Source organism: Oncorhynchus masou, chromosome 25 (genome assembly GCF_036934945.1).
Source record: "Oncorhynchus masou masou isolate Uvic2021 chromosome 25, UVic_Omas_1.1, whole genome shotgun sequence".
Taxonomy (NCBI): domain Eukaryota; kingdom Metazoa; phylum Chordata; class Actinopteri; order Salmoniformes; family Salmonidae; genus Oncorhynchus; species Oncorhynchus masou.
The window spans coordinates 31,200,343-31,226,101 of record NC_088236.1 but is presented as its reverse complement, the minus strand read 5'-3'; the positions used below and the strand labels follow the sequence as shown (position 1 = coordinate 31,226,101).

The 25,759-nt window shown below is 42.6% G+C and overlaps 1 protein-coding gene across 1 annotated transcript in view; it reads right to left on the bottom strand.

Moving 5' to 3' along the window:
* The window catches only part of LOC135514110 (AP2-associated protein kinase 1-like), a 58,332-nt gene extending 34,357 nt beyond the window's left edge, over positions 1-23,975 (bottom strand). Inside the window, 7 exon segments of the mRNA XM_064937327.1 lie at positions 862-994; positions 1,156-1,237; positions 1,409-1,530; positions 1,745-1,887; positions 2,015-2,123; positions 3,776-3,894; positions 23,236-23,975. Coding sequence (XP_064793399.1) covers positions 862-994; positions 1,156-1,237; positions 1,409-1,530; positions 1,745-1,887; positions 2,015-2,123; positions 3,776-3,894; positions 23,236-23,398 — 871 coding nt within the window. The 5' untranslated portion in view covers positions 23,399-23,975.
* Positions 23,976-25,759: the final 1,784 nt, after the last annotated feature.

The window sequence follows — 25,759 nt, the reverse complement described above, 5'->3', positions numbered from 1 at the left end:
CTCAGACCATGAGAAACAAGATTCTCTGGTCTGATGAAACAAAGAATGAACACTTTGGCCTGAATGCGAAGCGTCACATCTGGAAGAAACCTGGCACCATCCCTACGGTGAAGTATGGTGGTGACAACATACTGACTGGGAGACTAGTCAGAATCGAGGGAAAGATGAAAGGAGCAAAGTACAGAGGACCTCAGACTGGGACGAAGATTCACCCCCAACAGGACAACGACCCTAAGCACGCAGTCAAGACAACGCAGGAGTGGCTTTGGGACAAGTCTCTGAATGTCCTTGAGTGGCCCAGCCAGAGCCCGGACTTGAACCCAATCTAACATCTCTGGAGAGACCTGAAAATAGCTGTGCAGCGACGCTCCCCAGCGACGCTCCCCATCCAACATGACAAAGCTTGAGAAGATCTGCTGAGAATAATGAGAGAAACTCCCATACAGGTGTGCCGGGCTTGTAGCGTTGTACCCAAGAAGTCTTGAGGCTGTAATCGCTGCCAAAGGTGATTCAACAAAGTACTGAGTAAAGGTCTGAATACTTATGTAAATGTGACATTTTAGGTTATTTTATTTTGAATAAATTAGCAAAAATGTCTAAAAATGTGTTTTTGCTTCGTCATTATGGGCTATTGTGTGTAGATTGACGAGGGGAGAAATACTCTAACGACAAAACATGAAAAAAGTCAAGGGGTCTGAATACTTTCTGAATGCACTGCATATTTCTCTCTGTGGACTAAAGGACTTGCACTGTGTAATCGAGAAGGGGCACAGAGAGAAAGACAGAGCCAGAAAGACAACTCTCTTACATACAAATGTATGGACCAGTCAGTAGGAGTTGACAGGGAGGATGGCTACTCACTGATGAGGCAGTGCATGTCCGGAGAATAGCGGGAGTTGTCTGGTATAGTGAAGCTGCCGTCACAGATGGCCACCTGGCTCTCCCCAAATGGCAGGGTGAAGTAGCACAGTTTATACAGTAGGCAGCCCATAGCCTGTAGAGACAGCACAGTGGACATCAGCACACCTTGTATTACCTCAAAAACTTGCAACCCAGCAAGTCAGTTACACTGTACTTGGCATCACGCCAACATAACTCTAGTAGAGAGAAACCAGTCATAATCTCCCATATCGATTCAGCAGTATGCCAACTTACCCAGATGTCTGCCTTTGTAGTGATGACCATGCCATTGTAAAGGTTGATCATCTCTGGGGCTCTGTATGACAGAGTAGTGTACCTTAAGATGGGAAGGGAGCACACTCATTTACAAAGGACTTCAAAGGGCACAGTAAATCCACAACATCCCAACCTGTTGTACTTGTTGGTTCACTAGACTAAAACTATCAAACCACACCCATGAGTTCAGTGTTCCAGCTGAGGTGAAGCTCAACACTTCAGAATCACTCACTTCTTGATTTCCTCCTCCACCAGTGGAACGCCCTCTGTCTGAGGGTCCTGGAAGCGGTTGGTGGCGCTACCAAAGTCACACAGCACGTAGTGTCCCCGGTCATGGAGCAGGATATTCTCCACCTGCAGAGGAGATCGACACACAGATGACTCCTGAGACAGGTGACTCCTGAGTTGCTCTTTGAATGGTGTGTAACATATTTATACACTTCATGGTTCACTTCTCATGCTGCAACACACATATGCAGCTAGGACATGTATTAAAGACAAACAGATAGAGGACAAGTGTGTAGGGTGTCGACTCTGAGGGTGTGTGTGTGAAGACAAGTGCTAGTGCCTTGAGATCTCGATGGATGATTGGCGTCTTGCACTGGTGGAGGCGGGCCACGGCCTCGCAGGTGTCACAGAAGATCTGCAGCACTTCTGCCTCAGTGAAGCCTGTTTGCAGACGCTGGTTCATCAGGTTCACCACCTGACCGCCTGTAACAAACCAGGGAGGGCTTACAATGGGTTTGGAAACTAAGTAGATACGCTCCTGTAATGCTATGATGTTTGTACACGAATGAAACTACGAAAGTGATTGATAAGGAAAGAGGGGCAGAATTACCACGACAGAAGTCCATGAGGATGAGGACCTCCCAGACATCTCCTGATCCCACTGCAGTTATACTGGAGTCCAGGAAACCCACAATGTTCCTGTGGCCCACAAGGTCCCTCTGCACATGCACACACACACAATTGGTTAATATTACAAAGAAGAGAAAGAACCTCATAGGTCTCTGGTTTGCTTTCAAGTTCCAAACAGGCTGCCATAACAATGGTGATCTTTGTTTGTTTTTTGGATTGCCCAAGTGTATTCTGCTTCTGCTTGCTGACTATGAGGATAGGCCAAAAGGCTGGAAGTAATAAGGTTGTTCCACAAAATGGGTGCCTTTTGGACATGCAAACGTTTAAGAAATTCACTTTAAAATATATCTTCTTTCAACATTTCAATTGCATGGAGGATATGTTGAGTTTACGGAAAAACAGATTGTCCAGTCTCGGGTATTAAAATCCTAGAAACTAAGAGCATTTTATCTACAGTTGTACCACACTGTCAAAAACGGTTACGGACACTTATGTAACCGCTTAACTATTATTTAAAAGCATGTTTGAGATTAATCCCAAATGTTCTCATTGATCAAGTATCTCTTGTACAAATAAACTCCCATATAATATCAAATGGATAAAGTTACCGTTGGGCCTCTAACAGGGTTGACAATAAGACAGTTTAGGTTTAAGATCGGCCATTACTCCTCATGTGGTGAAGAGAATGGGACCACATGGTGTTCATAAAATTAGGAATTACACACAAGAGACTTACTTCCTTTTCCACCACTCTGTTCAAGGTGGAAAAGGCCCCAAACAATGTCACCAGCTGTGAGTCAAATAATGGTCCATTATTTGAAAGGAATAAATTGTTTGCATAACAGGGTTGGCCTTAAAATGAGGGACATACATAAATGCATCACCAATCACATTAATAGCAATAATAACCTTCAGAAACGACTGTCAAAGCAGCAAAAATAAATAGGCCTTTACAATTGTGAAACATGGAGACATTTTGGGATTAAGTGAGTTGAAATCTTCCTAGAAGTGACAGTGTTGATGGAGGGACATGTCAAAATGCTGAATTTTGGCACTTTAGCAAGCCATTATTCATACAAAAAAAATCTGATGTATTGAATTCTTAATGTGGTCTATATTATAGTGCACTTCATTTAATATGACAGGCATTTTAAAATTCAATATTGGTGCATAATGTGTACTTAAAAGATCAAAGGGAGGCAAAAGGCACCCATTTCGTGGAACGACCCAATAATGATAGCCATCCTGTACCAATTATGCCCCCCAGGGTGTAGCTGCAGGGGCTGGTTATCTTACAGCATGGCCTCCAGTTAGGGAACTGAGGCAAGGGGTTGGGGGAGTTTATCTGCATGACGTCCAAATCAACATATTCAGCAGCAGGCTCTGAGTGAAGAATGTCTGACTCAGTTACTACCCACCCTTCTGCCCCCCCTCTATCTATCTATCTATCTATCTATCTATCTATCTATCTATATATATATATATATGTTTGTTTAAGTTAGTCTTGTCTTTCCTTCCATAGTCAGCAACTCATTCCCATATCACCTTTTCCAGAATAGAAACATAATCCTATTATTTCATGTGTGTCATTTTATCTATGTGGTTCTACATCAGCTTCACTACAGCAGTGGCACAGTGATTTGCCCCCTTTGTGAAGTCCATTTGTCTGAGAAACCCTGTTTATTATAAGGTAGACTGGGTGACAGAGTGAGCAGAACTCCAGCCCAGAACCGGTTCTCACCATTATCTGGATCTCTAGCTTGCAGATATGCAGGTCGTGCTCGTTGTTGACGTACATTCTCTTCAGGGCACAGCGGACCCCCTGGTGGGTCCGCACCAGGAACACAATGGCAAAGCCTCCTAGAGAGAGAAAGATTTCAGCATTGACCTGTGACGGAGTGGCACAGGTCCCCACTGAGGCCAGCGGCCTTGTCAGCTAACCTGACAGCAAGAGAATACAATAAACACAACAAGAGACCAGCTTAATATGGAGCAACAAAAATGTGTTTCGTGACACTGGTTTCCCCTCAAGCCAAACGGCTAAATTACGTGCTTTGCTTCAACAAATATCAGTAACAGTGAGTGAATTAGCCCTGAGTCATGGTCAGTCAGCCTCGATGAGTCAAAGCTGCTGATACTGTAGTGGCTGACTGTGTGCAGAACAGAGCAGGCCTCCTTCAGTTTGTCCATTACCTCACCCTGATAGCAGCACACCACCCTGGCAACGTCTGTCCTCTCTGTCATATAAACACACACTGTATGACCCCAGATCAACAGTGGCAGAGCTAGCTGGGAAGAAATGCTGTGAAATCTGTGTTAAGTCAGAGGGGTGGATGAAACTGTGGTAAAAGAAGGCTCCACATAGCATTGGTGAGTCAGCAGTAGAGATGAGAATCAGAGGAAAACTGCAGGTAGCGTAGCAGCCGCACTGTGACTGGAGAAGGTGGAGAGTGTGAGTCCATCATCCGACTATTAGAGGCACATTGTGCTGACACATTGGGCAGCCGGAACGGCTCCAAAACAGCCCTTTTGTCTGGGCCTCTCCATTTCTCTCCCTCTTGCCTGCTAATTCAAACATATGGAGACACACCATGAGTGATTGTGTGGCTGGCTGTGCACACTATTTGTTTCTGGTGACCCAGGAGGCAGTGCTGGCTTGCTGTGATCCATGAGTGATACAACACTGGTCTCTTTCATGTACACACCATTCACACAGTGAGGGGGCTGGCTCTGCCTACATAAAGAATAACACCAAAGGGCAGGGTACAGCAGAAGCACTGTCTGGAACCAAACACACTGAGCATGTATTTTAGCTAGAATTATCTCACATTGTTCAAAGACAAAAAACAGTTGTGTATTATGTTGGTGATGCAGATAGTGTTTTGAAGGACTGGTGGCTCTACAGTGTTATTGCAGCACAGCGCTGTAAGATGTGGGTAGTATTTGTGTCTGATTACAGGCTAGTAGAAGGTGAGCTAATGCTCCGAGGGGTTGGTTGAATGCTCTGCTGGGCTGCTGCACTAGGCTCAGCACCTCCCGGGCTGGCCTGCATCTGGCTGGCACACAGCCGCCACTGGCTGAGCTGGAGGGTTCTGATCAAAGCAGAAGCAGATATGGGCCAGGATCAAGTTTCACTAATCTGAATAAGAAATTCACATCCTATTAGTAGTTCTCAAATCAAATTTATGCCAAATATACCGCGAAACACTTACTTACAAGACCTTAGCTCTTATTTTTCTTAAAACTGCATTGCTGGTTAAGAAACAATATGTACAAAATAAAAGAGTAACAATAAAATAACGTGGCTATATACAAGGGGTACCGGGTCAATGTGCAGGGGTACAGGCTAGTTAAGGTAATATGTACATTCATTTTAAATAAATGTCACTTTTATTTAACCAGGTAGGTCAGTTAAGAACAAGTTCTCATTTTCAACTGCGACCTGGCCAAGATAAAGCAAAGCAGTCCAACACATACAACAGAGTTACACATGGAATAAACAAACATACAATAATACAATAGAAAAATCTACATACAGCATGTGCAAATGAGGTAGGATAAGAGAGGTAATGCAATAAATAGGCAATGGTGGAGAAGTAATTACAATAAAGCAATTTAAACACTGGAATGGTAGGATGTGCAGAAGATGAATGTGCAAGTACAGATACTGGGGTGCAAAGGAGCAAGCTAAAAAAATACAGTATGGGGATGAGGTCGATTGGATGGGCTATTTACAGATGAGCTATTTACAGGTGCAGTGATCTGTGATCTGCTCTGACAGCTGGTGCTTAAAGCTAGTGAGGGAGGTAAATGTCTCCAGCTTCAGAGAATTTTGCAGTTCGTTCCAGTCATTGGCAGCAGAGAACTGGGAGGAAAGGTGGCCAAAGGAAGTGTTGGCTTTGGGGATGACCAGTGAAATATACTTGCTGGAGCGCGTGCTACGGTTGGGTGCTGCTATGGTGACCAGAGATAAGGCGGAGCTTTACCTAGCAAAGACTTATAGATGACCTGGAGCCAGTGGGTTTGGCAACGAATATGTAGTGAGGGCCAACCAACGAGAGCACACAGGTCACAGTGGTGGATAGTATATGGGGCTTTGGTGACAAATGGATGGCACTCTGGTAGACTACATCCGATTTTCTGAGTAGTGTTGGAGGCTATTTTGTAAATGACATCGCCGGGTCAAGGATTGGTAGGATAGTCAGTTTTACGAGGGTATGTTTAGCAGCATGAGCATACTAGCATTTTGAAGCAGCTGGAGGCCACAGAAGGAATGTCGTATGGCATTGAAGCTTGTTTGGAGGTTTGTTAACACAGTGGCCAAAGAAGGGCCAGATGTATACATTATGGTGTCGTCTGTGTAGAGGTGGATCAGAGAATCACCAGCAGCAAGAGCGACATCATTGATATATACAGAGAAAAGAGTCGTCCCGAGAATTGAACCCTATGGCACCCACAGACTGCCAGAGGTCCGGACAACAGGCCCTCCGATTTGACACACTGAACTCTGTCTGAGAAGTAGTTGGAGAACAGTCATTTGAGAAGCCAAGTCGAAAGCATTGGCCAAGTCGATGAGGACGGTTGCACAAAACTATCTTTTATCAATGGTGGTTAAGATATCGTATAGGACCTTGAGTGTGACTGAGGTGCACCCATGACAAGCGCAGAAACCAGATTGCATAGTGGAGAAGGTACGGTGGGATTCGGAATGGTCGGTGATCTGCATGTAGGTCCGGGTAAAGTGAATAATAAACAGCGAGTAGCAGAAGTCGGGGGGGGGGGGTCAATGAGAATAGTCTGGGTAGCCATTTGATTAGCTGTTCAGCGGCTTTATGGCTTGGGAGTAGCTGTTGTTTAGGAGCCTTTTGGACCAAGACGTGGCGCTCTGGTACCGCGCGCCGTGCGGTAGCAGAGAAAACAGCCTAACACTAGGGTGGCTGGAGGCTTTGGCAATTTTTTGGGCTTTCATCTGACACAGCCAGGTAAAGAGGTCCTGGGTGGCAGGAAGCTTGGCCCCAGTGATGTACTGGGCCGTACACACTACCCTCTGTAGCAGTTACCATGCTCTCAATGGTGCAGCAGTATAACTTTGAGGGTCTGGAGGACCCATGCCAAATCTTCTCAGTCTCCTGAGGGGGAATAGTCTTTGGGCGTGCCCTATTCACGACTGTCTTGGTGTGTATGGACCATTGTTGGTGATGTGGACACCAAGGAACTTGAAGCTCCACTACAACCCCGTTGTGGGGAATGTGGGGGTGCTCGGCCCTCCTTTTCCTGTAGTCCACAATCACCTCCTTTGTCTTGATCACGTTGAGGGAGAAGTTGTTGTCCTGGCACCACACTTCCACACTTTGACCTCCTCCCTATAGGCTGTCTCATCGTTGTCGGTGATCAGGCATACCACAGTTGTAGTGTCGGCACGCTTAATGATATTGGAGTCGTGCTTGGCCAAGCAGTCATGGAACAGGGAGTACAGGAGGGGACTAAGCAGACACACACAAGGGGCACCCGTGTTATGGATGAGCGTGGCAGATGTGTTTTGTCCTACCCTTACCACCTGGGAGTGGCCCGTCAGGAAGTCCAGGATCCAATTGCAGAGGGAGGTGTTTAGTCCCAGGGTCCTTAGCTTAGTGATGAGCTTTGTGAGCACGATGGTGTTGAACGCTGAGCTAAAGTCAATGAACAGCATTCTCACATAGGTGTTCCTTTTGTCCAGGTAGGAAAGGGTAGTGTGGAGTGAGATTGTGTCATCTGTGGATCTGTTGTGGCAGTATGCAAATTGGAGTGTAAATGTATTTGGCTAAGGTGTATGTAAACTTCTGACTTCAACTGTGCGTACGGTTACTGTGTGGACAACGTCATTAATGCAGTTATTGATGAAGCCAGTGACTGATGTGGTATACTCCTCAATGCCATCGGATGAGTCCTGGAACATATTCCAGTCTGTGGTAGCAAAACAGTCCTGTAGCTTAACATCTTCACCATCTGATCACTTCCGTATTGAGCGAGTCACTGGTACTTCCTGCTTTAGTGTTTGCTTGTAAGCAGGAATCAAAAGGAAAGAATTATGGTCAGATTTGCCAAATGGAGGGCGAGGGAGAGCTTTGTATGCAGCTCTGTGTGTGGAGTAAAGGTAGTGTTTTTTCCATCTTGTTGTTAGAAATGAGGTAAAACGGATTCAAGTGTCCCTGCATTAAAGTCCCCAGCCACTACCTCTGGATGAGCATTTTCTTGTTTGCTTATGGCTTTAGACCGCGCTCAACGAGCTGTATTAATGCCAGCATTGGTTTGTGGTGGTAAATAGACAGCTACGAATAATATAGATGAGAGCTCTCTTGGTAGATAATGTGGTCCACAGATTATCATTAAATACTTTACTTCAGGTGAGCAAAACTTTGGGACTTCCTTAATATTTGATTTTGCACACTAGCTGTTATTGGCAAATAGACAGACAGCAACCCCTTGTCTTACCGGAGGCAGCTGTTCTGTCTTGCCAATGCACGGAAAAACCAGCCAACTGTATATTATCCATGTCGTCGTTCAGCTACGATTCATGATACATAAGACATTACAATTAAATGTCCCATTGGTAGGATAGTCTTGAACGGAGCTAACCCAGTTTATTCTCCAATGATTGCACATTGGCCAATAGGACGGATGGTAGAGGCGGGTTACCCACTTGCCGACAAATTCTCACAAGGCACCCAGTTCTGCATCCGAGTCTTCTCTTCGGCCGAATGACGGGGATTTGGGCCTGGTCGGGTGTCGGGAGTAATTCATTTGCGTCCGACTCGTTAAAAGAAAAACATCTTTGTGCAGGTCGAGGTGAGTAATCGCTGTTCTGATATACAGAAGCTCATTTCAGTCATAAGAGACAGTGGCAGAAACAAAATAAGTTACAAATAATGCAGAAAAAACCCCACACAAAATCACACAATCGGTTAGGAGCCCGCAAAACGTCAGACATCTCCTCCGTTGAGTCCCATCCTCTGCATCCACACACAAGCACCATAAACACTTCACAGTGGCTCCTCACCCTGCACCATACAACAGGCTTGTCTGTACTCAGGAATTTTGTAGATTATTCTTTAAAAAAGGGGCCTTCATGCTCTGGGCAGAATACAAACTGGGAGATGGCTGTGTATGTGAATGCAGTGCACCTGCAGTCTGTAAAACAAGCAAGGTCCAAATTAAGCCTTTGAGAGCATTTTATTGGACAACTGCTTCCTTGTTTATTTCTACTGCTAGCACAGCAAAAGCATTTCAACCCTGCAGAAAGTCTCTGGCCATGTACACAATCTGGCTTGCCTGCTACTAAATTAAACAGCATAGTGTGTAGTACACATACTATTTACCAGTTATGGCTTCATATGAAGTGGAACGGATCGTTTGTAGCCCCACCCAGTGACATTTCATGTTGTTTTGGGCTAACATAGGCAAGTACCTAGCATTTGGAATGAAGTATTTTGAGTAATCTTGAGTGTACCATAGGCCACGCATGTATGAACTGAAGTCAACTGAAGCTTGAGAGGAATGGGAGATGCAGTGGAGGAATGCAGTGCTGAAGCAGGGGGCTCATAAATGAGGATGACAGGCTACTACTCTGAACTGTGTGTGGTGAGCTTACTGGCGCCCAGAGCTAATGAGGCACCACCCAAATGGGTGCCATACATTATGAAGGAGAAGTCCAGTAGCCCTCTACAAGATCATTACCAGACTCAATCTTCATCAACCATCTCCCTAATAACCTTCCTCTGATCAAGCCAGGAACTGTCCCTCTCCATCGTTGAGGATGCATGCACTCAGACTTGGCCTCTATCGGTTGTACTAGTCAACTATAGCTCTGCTACTCATGATGTATTGCTTGTTAGCTTTTGAAATTATGAAAAGTGCTATTGAAATGTAATCAATTATTATATAAAAAGATGGCTTGTTTAGTAGAGCAAAAAAGCTCTGATGAAGGCCAAGAGGCCAACACGTAAGCTTCAATACAAAAGTGATACTAGCAAGAGCAGTGTGCGGGTTTCTTTTTTTGTTTCCACTTATAAACTGTGTGGTTCGATCTCTGAATGCTGATTGGCTGACAGCCGTGGTATATCAGACCGTATACCACGGGTATGACAAAACATGTATTTTTACTGCTCCAATTAAGTTGGCAACCAGTTTATAATAGCAATAAGGCACTACGGGGGTTTGTGGTATATGGCACTCCGCATTGCGTTGTCCCTTAGCCGTGGTATATTGGTCATATACCATACCCCCCTCTGGCTTTATTGCTTAACCATGCACCTGCAACAAGATACCTCAGACGTGCGAGCTCATTTTTTTATGTTGAAATGTTGAAAGTAAAACATACCAACAGTAGATGTACTGGTATCAATTATTATTATTTTATTACAAATAAACACTTTTTGATGAGAAAACTGAAATCCACTTTGGGTTTTACAAAAGGACTTCACCAAAAACAGTAGAAAATGAATTCATGTAAAGGATACTTCTGGATGTTGGCAATGAGGCCATTTATCTACTTCCCCAGAGTCAGATGAACTTGTGGATACCATTTTTGTGTCTCTGTGTCTAGTATGAAAGACGTTAAACTAACATTAGCGCAATGACTAATTATATGGGTATCTACTAGCATGCTAGCAGATCACACAATGACTGGGAGTCTATGGCTGATGCTCGTTAACGCAACTTTGAGTCCTGCTAAAGCATGTAGCTAGCTTTACTAAAGGCATGGCAGGCAGCAGATCTGTTTTCAAAATAGTAACGTTACAATTAAAATAGTTGTGATCATTTTAACCTCTCTGGGATAGGCGGGATGCTTGCGTCCCACCTGGCCAAAAGCCAGGGAAAATGCAGAGCGCCAAATTCAAATAAATTACTATAAAAATCTAACTTTCAAATCTAACTTTCATTAAATCACACATGTAAGATACCAAATTAAAAGCTACACTCGTTGTGGATCCAGCCGACATGTCAGATTTCAAAAAGGCTTTTTGGCGAAAGCAAAAGATACTATTATCTGAGGATAGGCACAACAGTAAACAATGAGAGTAGCATATTTCAACCATGCAGGCTCGACAAAACACAGAAATAAACTATAATTCATGCCTTACCTTTGACAAGCTTATTTTGTTGGCACTCCAATATGTTCCATAAACATCACAAATGGTCCTTTTGTTCGATTAATTCCGTCGATATACATCCAAAATGTCCATTTATTTGGCACGTTTGATCCAGAAAAACACTGGTTCCAACTTCACCAACGTCACTACAAAATATCTCAAAAGTTACCTGTAAACTTGCCAAAACATTTCAAATTACTTTTGTCATACAACTTTAGGTATTTTTAAACATAAATAATCAATCAAATTGAAGACAGGATGATCTGTGTTCAATACAAAAAGAAAACAAACTGACGCTACTTTTCTAACCAAGCGCCTCTCTCATTCAGTCCACTTCAAGTGACTCTCATTCAAGATGGCCGTACTTCTACATTACACAAAGGAAAAACCTCAACCAATTTCTAAAGACTGGTGACATCCAGTGGAAGCGGTAGGACCTGCAAGCAAGTCCCTTAGAAATTTCCCAATGAATATTTGTTTCAAAGACAGTGACCTCAAAAAAAAAAAAATCTGAATGGTTTGTCCTCAGGGTTTTGCCTGCTACATACGTTCTGTTATACACAGACATGATTCACACAGTTTTAGAAACTTCAGAGTGTTTTCTATCCAAACCTACTCATAATATGCAGTATCTTATATTCTGGGGATGGGTAGCAGGCAGTTGAATTTGGGCATGCTATTCATCCAAAAGTGAAAATGCTGCCTCTATGGCTGATGCTCGTTAACGCAACTTTGATTCCCGCTAAAGCATGTAGCTAGCTTTACTAAAGGCATGGCAGGCAGCAGATTTGTTTTCAAAGTAGTAACGTTACAATTAAAATGGTTGTGATCATTTTAATGAGAACAAAAGTGACTTCCATTTGAAGACCACCGCAGAAGCCTCACTATTTACTATCTTGCAAGTTGTTTACTCAAAGAGATCTATCAAAACATGCATACCCCTCTTCAAATACATTTTAAGTTCCTGAAAAGTGTGCAGCAAATGCTACTAGATGACAAGCCGAAATGAGAACATCCTGGCATTTAAACCACAATAGATTTTTTTTAAACACATACGATAACACTTCCTATTTTCACATACTCAAACAGCGTACTATTTAGGACGCAAGTATGGGCATTCAGCCACAGGTCTCCATCTTTATTACTCACTCGGACAGACACACAGTCAGTCCTACTAGAGGAGGCTGCTGCAGCTGCTCAGAGAGGCCTGTGGGTAGCCAGCCCCATGCTCTCCCAGGCCAGAATGCCATGTGTTGTTGCTTGCGCTGAGCCATGCCTTGGGCTGAGTCATCCAGCTCGCATCACTAAGCCAAGGACAGCTCCCTCCACGTGATCAGTCTGATCATCTGAGGCTTTCCACCACAGCCTTCAGTTCAGTAGGTGCTGCTGCTGTCCAATGAGGCTTTGAGTGAAAATTACGTACACTCTGTAGAATGGTATTCTACATACGTACACACGATATTGGTAAATGTATGACCCATGGGTCAGACTAAAATCAACTCCCTTACGTATTTTCTATTCAACATACCCGCACCATAATACTTAGTCCTATGGTGATTAATTAAGTATTAAAAGAATGAGGAAAATGAGCTGAAAGACACCCCATGCTGCTTATTTATGATTGACTGCATTGAGAAGTTTTTTAAAAATAGGCTGTCTCATATGAACAAGTTCAAACACATTTATGCAAATGTATGCAAAAGTGTATCCAGCAAAGCTTGTTTTGTGCCTGAATCAAATTGAACATCAGAATATACTGCGAGGGCAAGCACACAAACATGTACACACTACAGAGAGAGTGTGTGTGTGTGTTCCTGCCACAGCTGATGTTGGGTTTGCCGTGCCAAGCACCTGCTAGTTCGCGCCGTCTAATCTCGGGCGCCTGCGTGAATTTAGAGGGATTAGCAACCTTCTTAAATTACATGCACCAGCACACTGATTTACTGGACTGGAAAAGGTCAACAACAAGAGTTACAAAATACCCCCCAACACTGATGAGTCAGTATAATATGTTGTTGTCCACTCAACCAAACATATACAAATGAACAATTTTTGAATACAGGTCAGTAAACAAAGGGTCTTCATCACTGCAATGGAGCTTGTGTAACAGCATGTAGCCTACTATAAAATAAAATAAACTACTACATTGTTTACAAACACGCTCACTGAGGAGTATGCGTTACCCTGCATCCTGCATTGAGCAGACAATTCTACTGGCAAAGTCTTGTCTCCAGTAGGCATTAATATTAAACCAGCTTGCACCAGCTGATACTCATCTGTAAATAGAAAAATGAAAGGCAGACAGATTAAAATTCGATCCTTGCATTTTCCTAGCATGCCCCAGTGGCTGCATTGTGTGTGTGATGGTGCAGCAGCAGGCAGGCTTCCTCCATGACAATGCCAGTCATATATGGTTGTGTCTACACTTGACACTTACATTACTGGTCAAAAGCTTCAGAACACCAGTCATTCAAGGGTTTTTCTTAATTTGTACTATTTACTACATTGTAGAATAATAGTGAAGACATCAAAACTATGAAACAATCCATATGGAGGAATCATGTAGTAACCAAAAGAAATGTTAAAATATAGATGATATTCTTCAAATAGCCACCCTTTGCCTTGATGAAAGCTTTGTGCACTCTTGGCATTCACTCAACCAGCTTCACCTGGAATGCTATTCCAACAGTATTGAAAGGAGTTCCCACATATGCTGAGCACTTGTTGGCTGCTTTTCCTTCACTCTGCAGTTCAACTCATCCCAAACCAACTCAATTGGGTTGAGGTCAGGTGATTGTGGAGGCCAGGTCATCTGATGCAGCACTCCATCACTCTCTCCTCATGGAGGAAGCCTGCCTGCTGCTGCACCATCAATGACGAAACTCAAATATTTATAAAAAAAAAATGTTTATTTGTTTAACCTCTGGAAACTCTGGGGGCAGTATTTCATTTTTGGATGAAAAACGTTCCCGTTTTAAACAAGATATTTTGTCACGAAAAGATGCTCGACTATGCATATAATTGACAGCTTTGGAAAGAAAACACTGACGTTTCCAAAACTGCAAAGATATTATCTGTGAGTGCCCCAGAACTTATGCTACAGGTGAAACCAAGATGAAATTTCAAACAGGAAATGCCCTAGATTTTGAATGCGCTGTGTTCCAATGTCTCCTTATATGGCTGTGAATGTGCCAGGAATGAGCCTACACTTTCTGTCATTTCCCCAAGGTGTCTGCAGCATTGTGACATATTTGTAGGCATATCATTGGAAGATTGATCATAAGAGACTACATTTACCAGGTGTCCGCCTGGTGTCCTCCGTCAAAATTACTGCGTAACCTCCAGCTGCATGCACGTTGTCATTTGGTTCAGAAGAGAAAGTCAACTGCCACGAATGATTTATCATCGATTAGATGTGAAAAACACCTTGAGGATTGATTCTAAAACAACGTTTGCCATGTTTCTGTCGATATTATGGAGTTAATTTGGAAAACAATTTGCGTTGTAATGACTGAATTTTCTGTTTTTTTTCTTAGCCAAACGTGATGAACAAAACGGAGCGATTTCTCCTACACAAATAATCTTTTTGGAAAAACTAAACATTTGCTATCTAACTGAGAGTCTCCTCATTGAAAACATCCAAAGTTCTTCAAAGGTAAATGATTTTATTTGAATGCTTTTCTTGTTTTTGTGAAAATGTTGCCTGCTGAATGCTAGGCTTAATGCTATGCTAGCTATCAATACTCTTACACAGATTCTTGTGTAGCTATGGTTGAAAAGCTTTTTTTGAAAATCTGAGATGACAGTGTTGTTAACAAAAAGGCTAAGCTTGTGAGCCAATATATTTATTTAATTTCATTTGCGATTTTCATGAATAGTTAACGTTGCGTTATGGTAATGAGCTTGAGGCTATAATTACGCTCCCGGATACGGGATTGCTCGTCGCAAGAAGTTAACACTTTTTTGGTTACTACATGAATCGATGTGTTATTTCACAGTTTTGATGTCTTCACTATTATTCTACAATGTAGAAAATAGTAAAAATACAGAAAAACCCTTGAATGACTAAGTGTTCGAAAACTTTTGACCGGTAGTGTACATGCGACTTCTGCGATCAGAATACGAAGATTGCATTGAAAAGACATGTCTAGACAAACAAAAGTTTGTGGTCAGATTGTGTACAGATCTGGCTTACCACTTCAGGTGGTAGTCAGGGATGCAATGTGTGCGGATTTATCCTCAGCCTGGACACTAATCAGGCTACTGAAAGTGCATACAGTGTGCGACGTCATGAGCACTCCCACAAATTCTTACAAAATTGTTTTTTTGTTTGGCTAAAGTTATGCTAAGCCGTTTGCAATCCCTTTAGCGTTGCTTGCTAGCTACAGAGGTTTTCTGGCTAGTTAGCTACTGCCATCAGTTGTGTTATTATACTTTTACTATTCCACCGTTTGTAGAACACATACTGACACTTGAATATAGTGCGGGAAAAAGGGAGCTTAGGCCCAAAGAAACACATTGGGCTTTTTTGGACAGATTTTGAAGAGAGTGAAACCTCTCGCTTTGCCTCTTCCTCTCTGATACTACGCACCCATACAAGGACTGGACATTTTTTTATTGAGAACTTAATGGAAATGTGCACCAATCGCAAGCCTATCGTCTTAAAGTTCAAAAGGCTATAGCTTATTATTGAACATGCAAATCCTGGAAAGAAGCTGCTAATAAAACATTTTAAACATTTGCCAAAATGCAATTAATGGGGAACACCAATTCTAAACAGCGTACCTAATGTGAGCAGTTGTGACAAATATTAAAATCTCTGTTAGAAATTTAGAAAGAGGGGGAATTCAATAGCAACAACTATGATGGGTTGCTAATATGACTAAGATTGTGCCTTTGGCTTTTGGACAACAAAAGAAAGTTGATATGAAAACCAATAGAACAGGAGCCAAATGCTGATTAATGGCATAAAGAAGTCCTTATAAAATAATTGTCTTTACGGACAGATTTTCACAAGGCTACTTTGAAGCAAGGCATGCTTCATTATTTGAAGTAAAGTAAACCATTCAGGTTTCAAACAATTATACTGCTTGAAGCTCACATTGCAAAGTGGTGGGTGACTCGCTGATAGAGTCAACGGTAGGCAGGCTATAGCCTATACACCAGAATGGGAGGCAGACTTTAATTAAGAGGAGATTGAGGTATAAAAATAGCTTCTTTTAATCGTGGCCAACAAAGTTTAACAAGCGATTGCATTTAGAATTGGTGTTTTTTCCACAATGACTGGGCTTACAAAAGCAGATTTCACTCCAGTAGCCTACAGGCTTTTGAGGAGCTACTCTTGAGCTGTCTGACAGGTGGTAGGTTATTCTGCTCCTCAAACTACACTGTATGCTGTGCATGTGTGATGAATAGAATGCATGAAAACTAACAGAAACACACACATCCCAATTTAAATTCCACAAATTACCCTATAGACCGATAAGCATGACCAGTCTAATTAACAGTTAACATGCATAGTTGCAGCTAAATGCTTTCTAGTATGGTGAGTGAACAGGCGTACTGCTGCTTTTACATTTCCTGCAAATGTGACCAAGCAATACCTCAAAACCATCTGAACAAACAACCTGACTGGAGAGCAAATCTACAGCCAGAAAATATGATCCCTCGAAAAACATTCCAACTGTAATTTCTCAAAATGCACAATCTCTAATGGAGAGCAGGAGAGGTTTGAGGAAGTCAGCTCAGCTGGTTCCACCACTGGACCCAGACTGGTAAACCACATCAGCATACAGAAAGCAGCCTGTTCATGCATGGTTTGAGAATATACAGAAAGTTATCAATTTAATGTTATACTGAGCTGTTTCACTGTGAAATGACTGTACCATCCAACAACCCCCATGTGTCACTGTCCCCTCTGAACAGCACACTCACTTTCATAGAGGAGTAGTAAACCTGCAGAGGACTGAATGTGAGGATATCCAGGCCAGAGAGATTATTTAATAGTATGTTTTTATTTATCATACTTTAAGTACTCTGATTCCTAATTCTATGATCCAGGCATTTAACCAGGCGTGGTGCGACCCGACAGATGGTGCCCATCTATACCAGTGATGAATAAATCATACTCTGTCCATCCATTATTCAGCAGCAGGCCATCTCAGCTGACAAAATGGCACATTCACTTTGACCATGGTTTATGGATCAGCATAGCATTGTCCCTAAAGCAGAGCACCAGCGTGTGGGACAAACATCTGGCTCAGCAGACTAGACAACACAGTGAGGGTGTAGATAATATTGTCACATCAATGGGCTGTCTAGAGCGCTAAAACTCAACTCTGGACCTCGAAGCCAGTTCCAGTGCATTTAAATTGTTCCCCTCTAAAATCAGGGACCGATTTAGACCTGAGACACGGCGAGTGCAATTAATTATCATGTAGAACAGAAATCCAGCAGGCTCCAGGTCTAAGAGTTGGATAACTCTGGTCTAGAGCATAGCTCTGGGGCTATGGTGTGGAGAGCAAAGTAGCCTAATGATGGAAGTCTAGAAGAGTAAACAATGTAGTAGTGCTGAGCTCTTAGTGCTTTTTGAGGTCGGTTCGGTTAGATTATTATGCTGTAACAGGATAAAACAATTCATAACAGTCGCATGATGGTAGGCCTAGTGACGGCCCATTACTGCTTATCATCATTTATTCACATTACTTTAATACAATATTTCAGTTATGTACATTAGTTTCATTTGATTACTTTATTATTTAATTCCAAGTCAACTCATCTCTATAGAGCTGCCAATGCTATCGGACAGAATCACTATTAGTTCTTCAAAGTAAAGAAAGCATACTTTTATGACTGCAGAATATCAACCTTCAATCATGTAGATCATTATTTTCAGGTAGATACCCCCCATGAAGCAACTTCTCTCTATCCCTCTCCATGCCGTATCCCTTTGTCTCTTTTACATAGCAGGAGTAAAAGCATTGTAGTGTGCGCATTGAGCTTTGTTAAGAATGGCGCCGGAGAGAATGGCTGCTGTGTTACAGTCTCCTAACCAATTGTGCCATTGTGTGTGTTTGATTTGAGCTCACAGAAAGAAAAATAGGAATTCAAATAACTGAACCGACCTCGGTCAATTAGTTGTTTAAAAAAACAACTAGAAAATACCAACATTTCAGTTAATTACTCAACCCTGCAACGTAGACAGCAGCACACTGAGCCAATAGCATCAATCAATAAGATACAAGCTTGTGGTGAATGTGATGTCATGTATACAGTGCATTCAGAAAGTACTCAGACCCTTTCACTTTTTCACATTACAGCCTTATTCTAAACATTTATTTAAATGTTTTTTCCCCCTCAATCTACACACAATACCCCATAAGGTCAAAGCGAAAAGAGTTTTTTTGAAACTTAGCAAATATATTAAAAATAACAAACAAATACCTTATTTACATAAGTATTGAGAGCCTTTGCTATGAGACTCAAAATTCCATTTCCATTGATCATCCTTGAAATAGTTCTACAACGTGATTGGAGTGCACCTGTGGTAAATTCAATTGATTGGACATTATTTGGAAAGGCACACACCTGTCTATATAAAGGTCCCACAGTTAACAGTGCATGTCAAAGCAAAAACCAAGCCATGAGGTTGAAGGAACTGTCCGTAGAGCTCCGAGACAAGATTGTGTTGAGGCACACATCTGGGAAAGGGCACCAAAAAATGTCTACAGCATTGAAGGTCCCCAAGAACACAGTCGACTCCATTCCTAAATGGAAGAAGTTTGGAACCACCAAGACTCTTCCTAGTGCTGGCTGCCCGGCCAAACTGAGCAATCAGGGGAGAAGGACCTTGGTCAGGGAGGTGATCAAGAACCCGATGGTCACTGACAGAGCTTTAGAGTTCCTCTGTGGAAATGGGAGAATCTTCCAGAAGGACAACCATCTTGGCAGCACTCCACCAATCAGTCCTTAATGGTAGAGTGGCCAGGCGAAAGCCACTCTTCAGTAAAAGGCACATGACAGCCAGCTTCATCACTAAGCTAAGGATCCTGGGACTAAACACCTCCCTCTGCAACTGGATCCTGGACTTCCTGGCGGGCCGCCCCCAGGTGATGAGGGTAGGTAGCAACACATCTGCCACGCTGATCCTCAACACTGGAGCCCCACAGGGGTGCGTGCTCAGTCCCCTCCTGTACTCCCTGTTCACCCACGACTGCATGGCCAGTCACGACTCCAACATCATCATTAAATTTGCAGACGACACAGTGGTAGGACTGAGGCTTCTCGTGACAAATTAACTTGATTTGAGCTTGGAGTTTGCCAAATGGCACCTAAAAGGACTCAGACCATGAGAAACAAGATTCTCTGGTCTGATGAAACCACTATTTGGCCTGAATGCAAAGCGCCACATCTGGAGGAAACCAGGCACAACTCATCACCTGGCCAATACCATCCCGATGGGGAAGCATGGTGGTGGCAGCATCATCATCATCATCATGCTGCAGGGATGTTTTTCAGCAGCAGGGACTGGGAGACCAGTCAGGATCAAGGGAAAGATTAATGGAGCAAAGTACAGAGAGATCCTTGATGAAAACCTGCTCCTGAGCACTCAGGACCTCAGACTGGGGCGAAGGTTCACCTTCCAACAAGACAACGACTAAGCACACAGCCAAGACAATGCAGGCGTGGATTCTGGACAGGTTTCTGAATGTCTTTGAGGGGCCCAGCTAGAGTCCGGACTTGAGCCCGATCGAACATCTCTGGAGAGACCTGAAAATAGCTGTGCAGCAACGCACCCCGTCCAACCTGACAGAGCATGAGAGGATTTGAAGAGAAGAATGGAAGAAACTCCCCAAATACAGGTGTGCCAAGCTTGTAGCGTCACACCCAAGAAGGCTCGAGGCTGTAATCTTGACAAACAATAGGGACAATCCATCAAATTAGGCAAGACTTTGAGTAGTTTTACAAAAGAGCTAATGCTAGCATGCATCTTGACAGTGCAACAGAGCCCATTAATATTCTGATCTAGGCTAGTCCTAGATTTGGAATATTACAGTAAGCACACTTATCAATTTCACAAAGGTACCAAATGTATTAAAAAAGACCCAGTAAAAACAATGAGTCCAGGGATGTCAGAGATACTTATACAGTCACTAGTAGCTGGCTTTTGAGGAGGCAGGATCTGTGTGTTTTGTGTTGAACTGTAGTAATGACAAAGACAATGCAAGATGCTCATCAACATCCTGTGACAAAAGAACATACAAAGCTCAAAAAGGTAAGGTGAACCGCGGTGCACTGGGATATGGCCCGTGACTTGAATGAGCAAAGGCGGTGAGGGAGGAGTGCCCTTCACAAATTGAACAGTAATCTGCATCTGTGGGTCATGTGTCAATAAAGCAGCATGATGCATCGTTCAGAAACAGACACCTTTTTTCATAAAATACACTCCCCTACGTATTTATTTGGACAGTGAAGCTAAAACTTTGAATTTGTCTCTATACCCAGCATTTTATATTTAAGATACATTTTTATATGGAGGTGACAGAAAAGAATGTCACCTTTTATTTTAGGGTATTTTCACACGTTTGTTTGACCGTTTAGAAATTAATTCACTTTATGCATCTCGTCCCCCAATTTGAAGGTGTAATAACTATTTGGACTTATTCCCTTAATGTTCATCAAAAGTTTAGTATTTGGTGTATTGGTCCCATATTCCTTGCACGCAATGACTACATCAATCTTGTGAATCTACAAACATGTTGGATGCATTTACAGATTTGTTTGGTTGTGTTTTGGATTATGTTGTGCCCAATATAAATAATAATAATTAATAAATGTAATTTGTATGGTGGTTTTCCTTACAAAGCTCTACCGAGGAGAAACAAATTAGATACAATAAAAACAACATACATTTAGGGGAAAGGAGGATACCTAGTCAGCTGTCCAACTGAAAGTATTCAACTGAAATGTGTCTTCCGCATTTAACCCCTCTGAAACAGAGGTGCGGGGGGCTGCTTTAGTTGACATCCATGTCGACGGTGTCCGGGTACCTGCCTTGCTCAGGGGCAGAACAGATTTTCACCTTGTCAGCTCAGGGATTCGATCCAGCAACCTTCCGGTTACTGGCCCAACACTCTAACCACCTAGGCTACCTGCTGCCCTATCAGGTCTAATAGCAATAGTGGGCTAGGTGCTAAATACATTTTAGACCAGGACTATGAAATAGAGCATGTAGAAGTGGGTTTTAAGGACCGTTTTAAAAGTTATGAGTGATGGAACGGCTCTCCATAGGCGAGGGGGCAAGGGAGCGGAAGACTTGGTCACCCATCGTTCGGAGACGCGTCTTGGGGATTTGAAGCAAAGAGGAAGTAGTACTCTCTAAGCAAGCAGCGTGATGTCCTTTACAGTGGTGCCTAGTGACTCAGATCTACAGTTGTGCTCAGCTCAATGCTGGGGTCGCTGTTGACTATGTTTTAGGGGTTGAAGGAAGTCCTCAGCCTGAAACTTACTCCTCAGCCTGAAGTGTCCCCATTTGCGCACACGAATGGCTAGCTTTTCGCGTGGTGAGGACGGGTAAGATGCTTCAGGAGGGCGGTCACATGTGCTAGCATGGCAGAGGTCCCGAGTTCCAGCCAGGTATGGCCGAATCAGGAGGAAGTGGTACTCGCTAAGCAAGCAGCGCAACGTTCTTTACTGTGTGATTATGTTGTGCCCAATAGAAATCAATTAAAGTGACTCCAAAATGACAATACATTATTTATCATTCATTTCTATTAGGGACAACATAATCCAGAATAACCTGAACAAACTGCAAATGCATCCAACAAGTTTGTAGAGTCACAAGCTTAATGTAGTCATCGCGTGCTAGGAATATGGGACCAAATACTTAACTTTGAAATAAATGTGATACACCATAAGTGAATTTGTCCAAATACTTATGACACCTTCAAATATAGGGGAGTACACTGTATATGTTTGATTGGGAAGGCAAACAAGGCATTTTTATCAAAAGCAATCACATTTGCACGTGAAAACACAGAATCCTAGTCATTACTCCACACGCTTAACCTGTGCCATTTTTGTTTCGAGAGGACTTCGCTGTCAGCCAAAACAGGGCACCTGGCTCACTCCCGGGAGGCAGCCCGAATCCAAAACGAATGCAATCAATGCTAACCTGGTTCACCCGGGGCACTAATCAAATCCCCTCAATGTCCCAACCAACACTGACAAATGCACACACCCATATCAGTCAGTGACTAGAAACAAGAGGCTAACCACCAGAACACTCCCAATCTAATCAGAAAGATAATGTATGGTGTGGAGCAGGTGCTAACATTAAGTGATAGGCCTCACCACTCTGTTGACTTCCCCCATGCAGCAAATTACATTTATACCCTCATCAGAAACTCATATGTTTGGTTCCCTCTCCATTTGTCATCGAGAGCTGAGACTTTGAATGTAATATGTCTGATCAGCCTTAAAATGAAAACTTTGTTCCTCCGAGCCTTGAGCAATGGGGGTTAGAACAGTTAGCCTATAATGTTCGTAATTCATGATGAGGTGAGATTCCAATTCCATGTTCCTCACACCCGCGCCCACACCCTAGATCCCATCTCTTTCAGGATGCAGGCTGACCAGTTTTTAGATTTCCATCATTCTTATCAGTCTGGTAGATACATTCCAAATGAATCCGGACACCAGCAGTGACAGTATAGCTGTCTGAGGAGCTCACAGCTGATACAGTTGTAGACCATGCCCCGATGCATTGGGTTGGAAACAAGCTTACCCTGAAATGGCCTCAATCCTATGGTATCTTGCTAGCCTAGCGGTTTTTGTTTGCAAATTGTGAAATAAATTGACGTAGATACATTCTTGGGGTTATCAAGAATTCAGTTATCAGAATTTAACAGTATGCCTGACCATAGGATGGAGGTCATGTCAGGGTAAGCTTGTTTCCAACCCAAAGCAAGAGCATTATTGTCACTAGCGATAGTTAAGCTAATTTATCACTAAATTGCCCTGTCTGGGATGTAATTAATGAAAAAGCAGATCAATTACTCTAACGTTACCTCACCTTCAGCAACAGTTTCATCAACGGTCACTTGATACCGTCCAATGGTGAATACCCGTCCAATGAAACTGCCACCGCTGCTGCCGGACCCAGTGCCTCCTCCACCCGCTCCAGAACCAGGCCCGGAACTCACAAGTTCCCGGCGTGAATCGAAGAACTTCTTCATTTCCCGGTGATGTTTGCCAAGTGTCGAGTGGTTTGAGATCAATACCTATTCACAATAACGCGTAGATGTTGTTTACTATTAGCTTTGGATAATTGAATGACCGTAGCCACCTTAGGCTAACTAAAGCTATCCTCTTGAAGAGCCTGCTCGTTCGATTTCCAAGCGCAACTAGTTACCAATGTTTCGACTGTCATAATAGCAAGCTAGTTAAATCGTTAACTAGCTATCAACACACGAGATGACACGGCTAATCGATTTATAAATTTCTAGTTAATGTTTATTGCCAACCAATTAGCTAATGATATCAACAACAAACAAAAAAACCTATCTGGCTTTGAAAATTGTGTTGACAGCCTGCTAAGTTACTAGCTTCTATTTACACACATCTCCACCCATTTTTCAGCGTAAAGGCATTTATTTCACTAGTTTATCGAGAGCTCTTTCTTGGTGTTGACTCCTGAATCTCCTCCCTGGTTTATATTCGATAATTAGCTGCCTATCTAGCTACTTTGGTGTTCTAGCTACTAGCTAGTAATTCATTGCCCGATTTGTTCCCGTAGTACAACAACTTGGTGCAATCAGCATCTCGTCAGCGACAATAAAAAAGTACTTCCGGGTCACGGAATTTCGGTAAGTTTTCTAAATAAAAGTCCCCCACGTAATAGTAGAAAAGTGTCATTAGCCTGTATTTATTCATGTTATATGAACAATAATTGTCTAAATATGAACAATGATTCATATTTGTTCGTATTTAAGTGACATAATGATATTTTCATTACATTTGGGTTTTAAACTTGTCCCAAGGTCAAATAAATGCCCCTAATGCAAATCCCTGTATATGAAATAGATATGTGCCAAATAAAAGTATTGTAGAGAATAGCCAGTAGGGTCTGTAGAATGTACAGTGAGCTCCAAAAGTATTGGGACAGTGACACATTTTTGTTGTTTTGGCTCGGTACTCCAACACGTTGGATTTGAAGTGATACAATGACCATAATTCAAGTTAAAGTACAGACTGCAGCTTTAATTTGAGGGTATTTTCCTCATATTGTGTGAACCGTTTAGAAATTACAGCATTCTAGGGGACCAAATTCTAGGGGACCAAAAGTATTGGGACAAATTAACTTATATGTGTATTAAAGTAGTCAAACGTTTATTATGTGGTCCCATATTCCTAGAACGCAATGACTACGTCAAGCTTGCAACTCTACAAACGTGTTGGATGCACTTGCTATTTGTTTTGGTTGTGTTTCACATTTTTTTTGCTGGACCTTTGGGAAAACCTGTTGAAAACAGCCTAGATAATCATAGTGGTGATGAGCTTTTACACATTAAAAATCAGGCAATTGCCCAGTGCCATAAAATGCATTAGGTCAATCGCTTGGCCACACAAATACACTTTTTTAGGCAGTATCCTTAAATCATGTTGCCATAGGTTTATATCACCCCAATTATGCATACCCTTCCAAAGATTTTCTTAAACCTACCCTGGTCACCAACACAATAGCAATCAATCAAAAGTTTTGCCTGTTTGGTCTGAAAGAAATCATTCACTTATGCACTGTCAAATGCAAGGAATGTGATTCCTCTCAACATAAAGACATTCATTCCTAAGCCAACTCAGAGGAAAATGTCTTCACAAGCTGAGGATTTTGATGCAATAAGCAATGGAAATTGGTTCAGTGATAAGATAATTGATGTGTACATTGATCTTGTAAAGTCTCATTTGGACGATCAATTTGAGTTGATGTGCCCCACTTCTTTTGTTAACCTTCACACTCCTGGGACAGACTACACTCAATCATATGACCTACTGAAGAGATGAGTCTTCAATAAAAACTTAAAGGATGAGCCCGAGTCTGCGTCTCTCACATGGGCAAACAGCCTTAGAAATTCTAGGGACAGTTTGGAGGCCTGCGTCTTGTGACCGTAGTGTACGTGTAGGTATGTACGGCAGGACCAAGTTGGATGAGTTCCGCTGGTGTACAGCAATCTTTAAATCATACCACAGATTCTCAATCGGATTGAGGTCTGGGCTTTGACTTGGCCATTCCAAGACATATAAATGTTTCCCCTTAAACCACTCTAGTGTTGCTTTAGCAGTATGCTTAGGGTCATTGTCCTTCTGGAAGGTGAACCTCCGTCCCAGTTTCAAATCTCTGGAAGATTGAAACAGGTTACCCTCAAGAATTTTCCTGTATTTAGCTCCATCCATCATTCCTTCAATTCTGACCAGTTTCCCAGTCCCTGTCGATGAAAAACATCCCCACAGCATGATGGTGTTCTCGAGGTGATGAGAGGTGTTGGGTTTGTGCCAGACATAGCATTTTCCTTGATGGCCAAAAAGCTCAATTTTAGTCT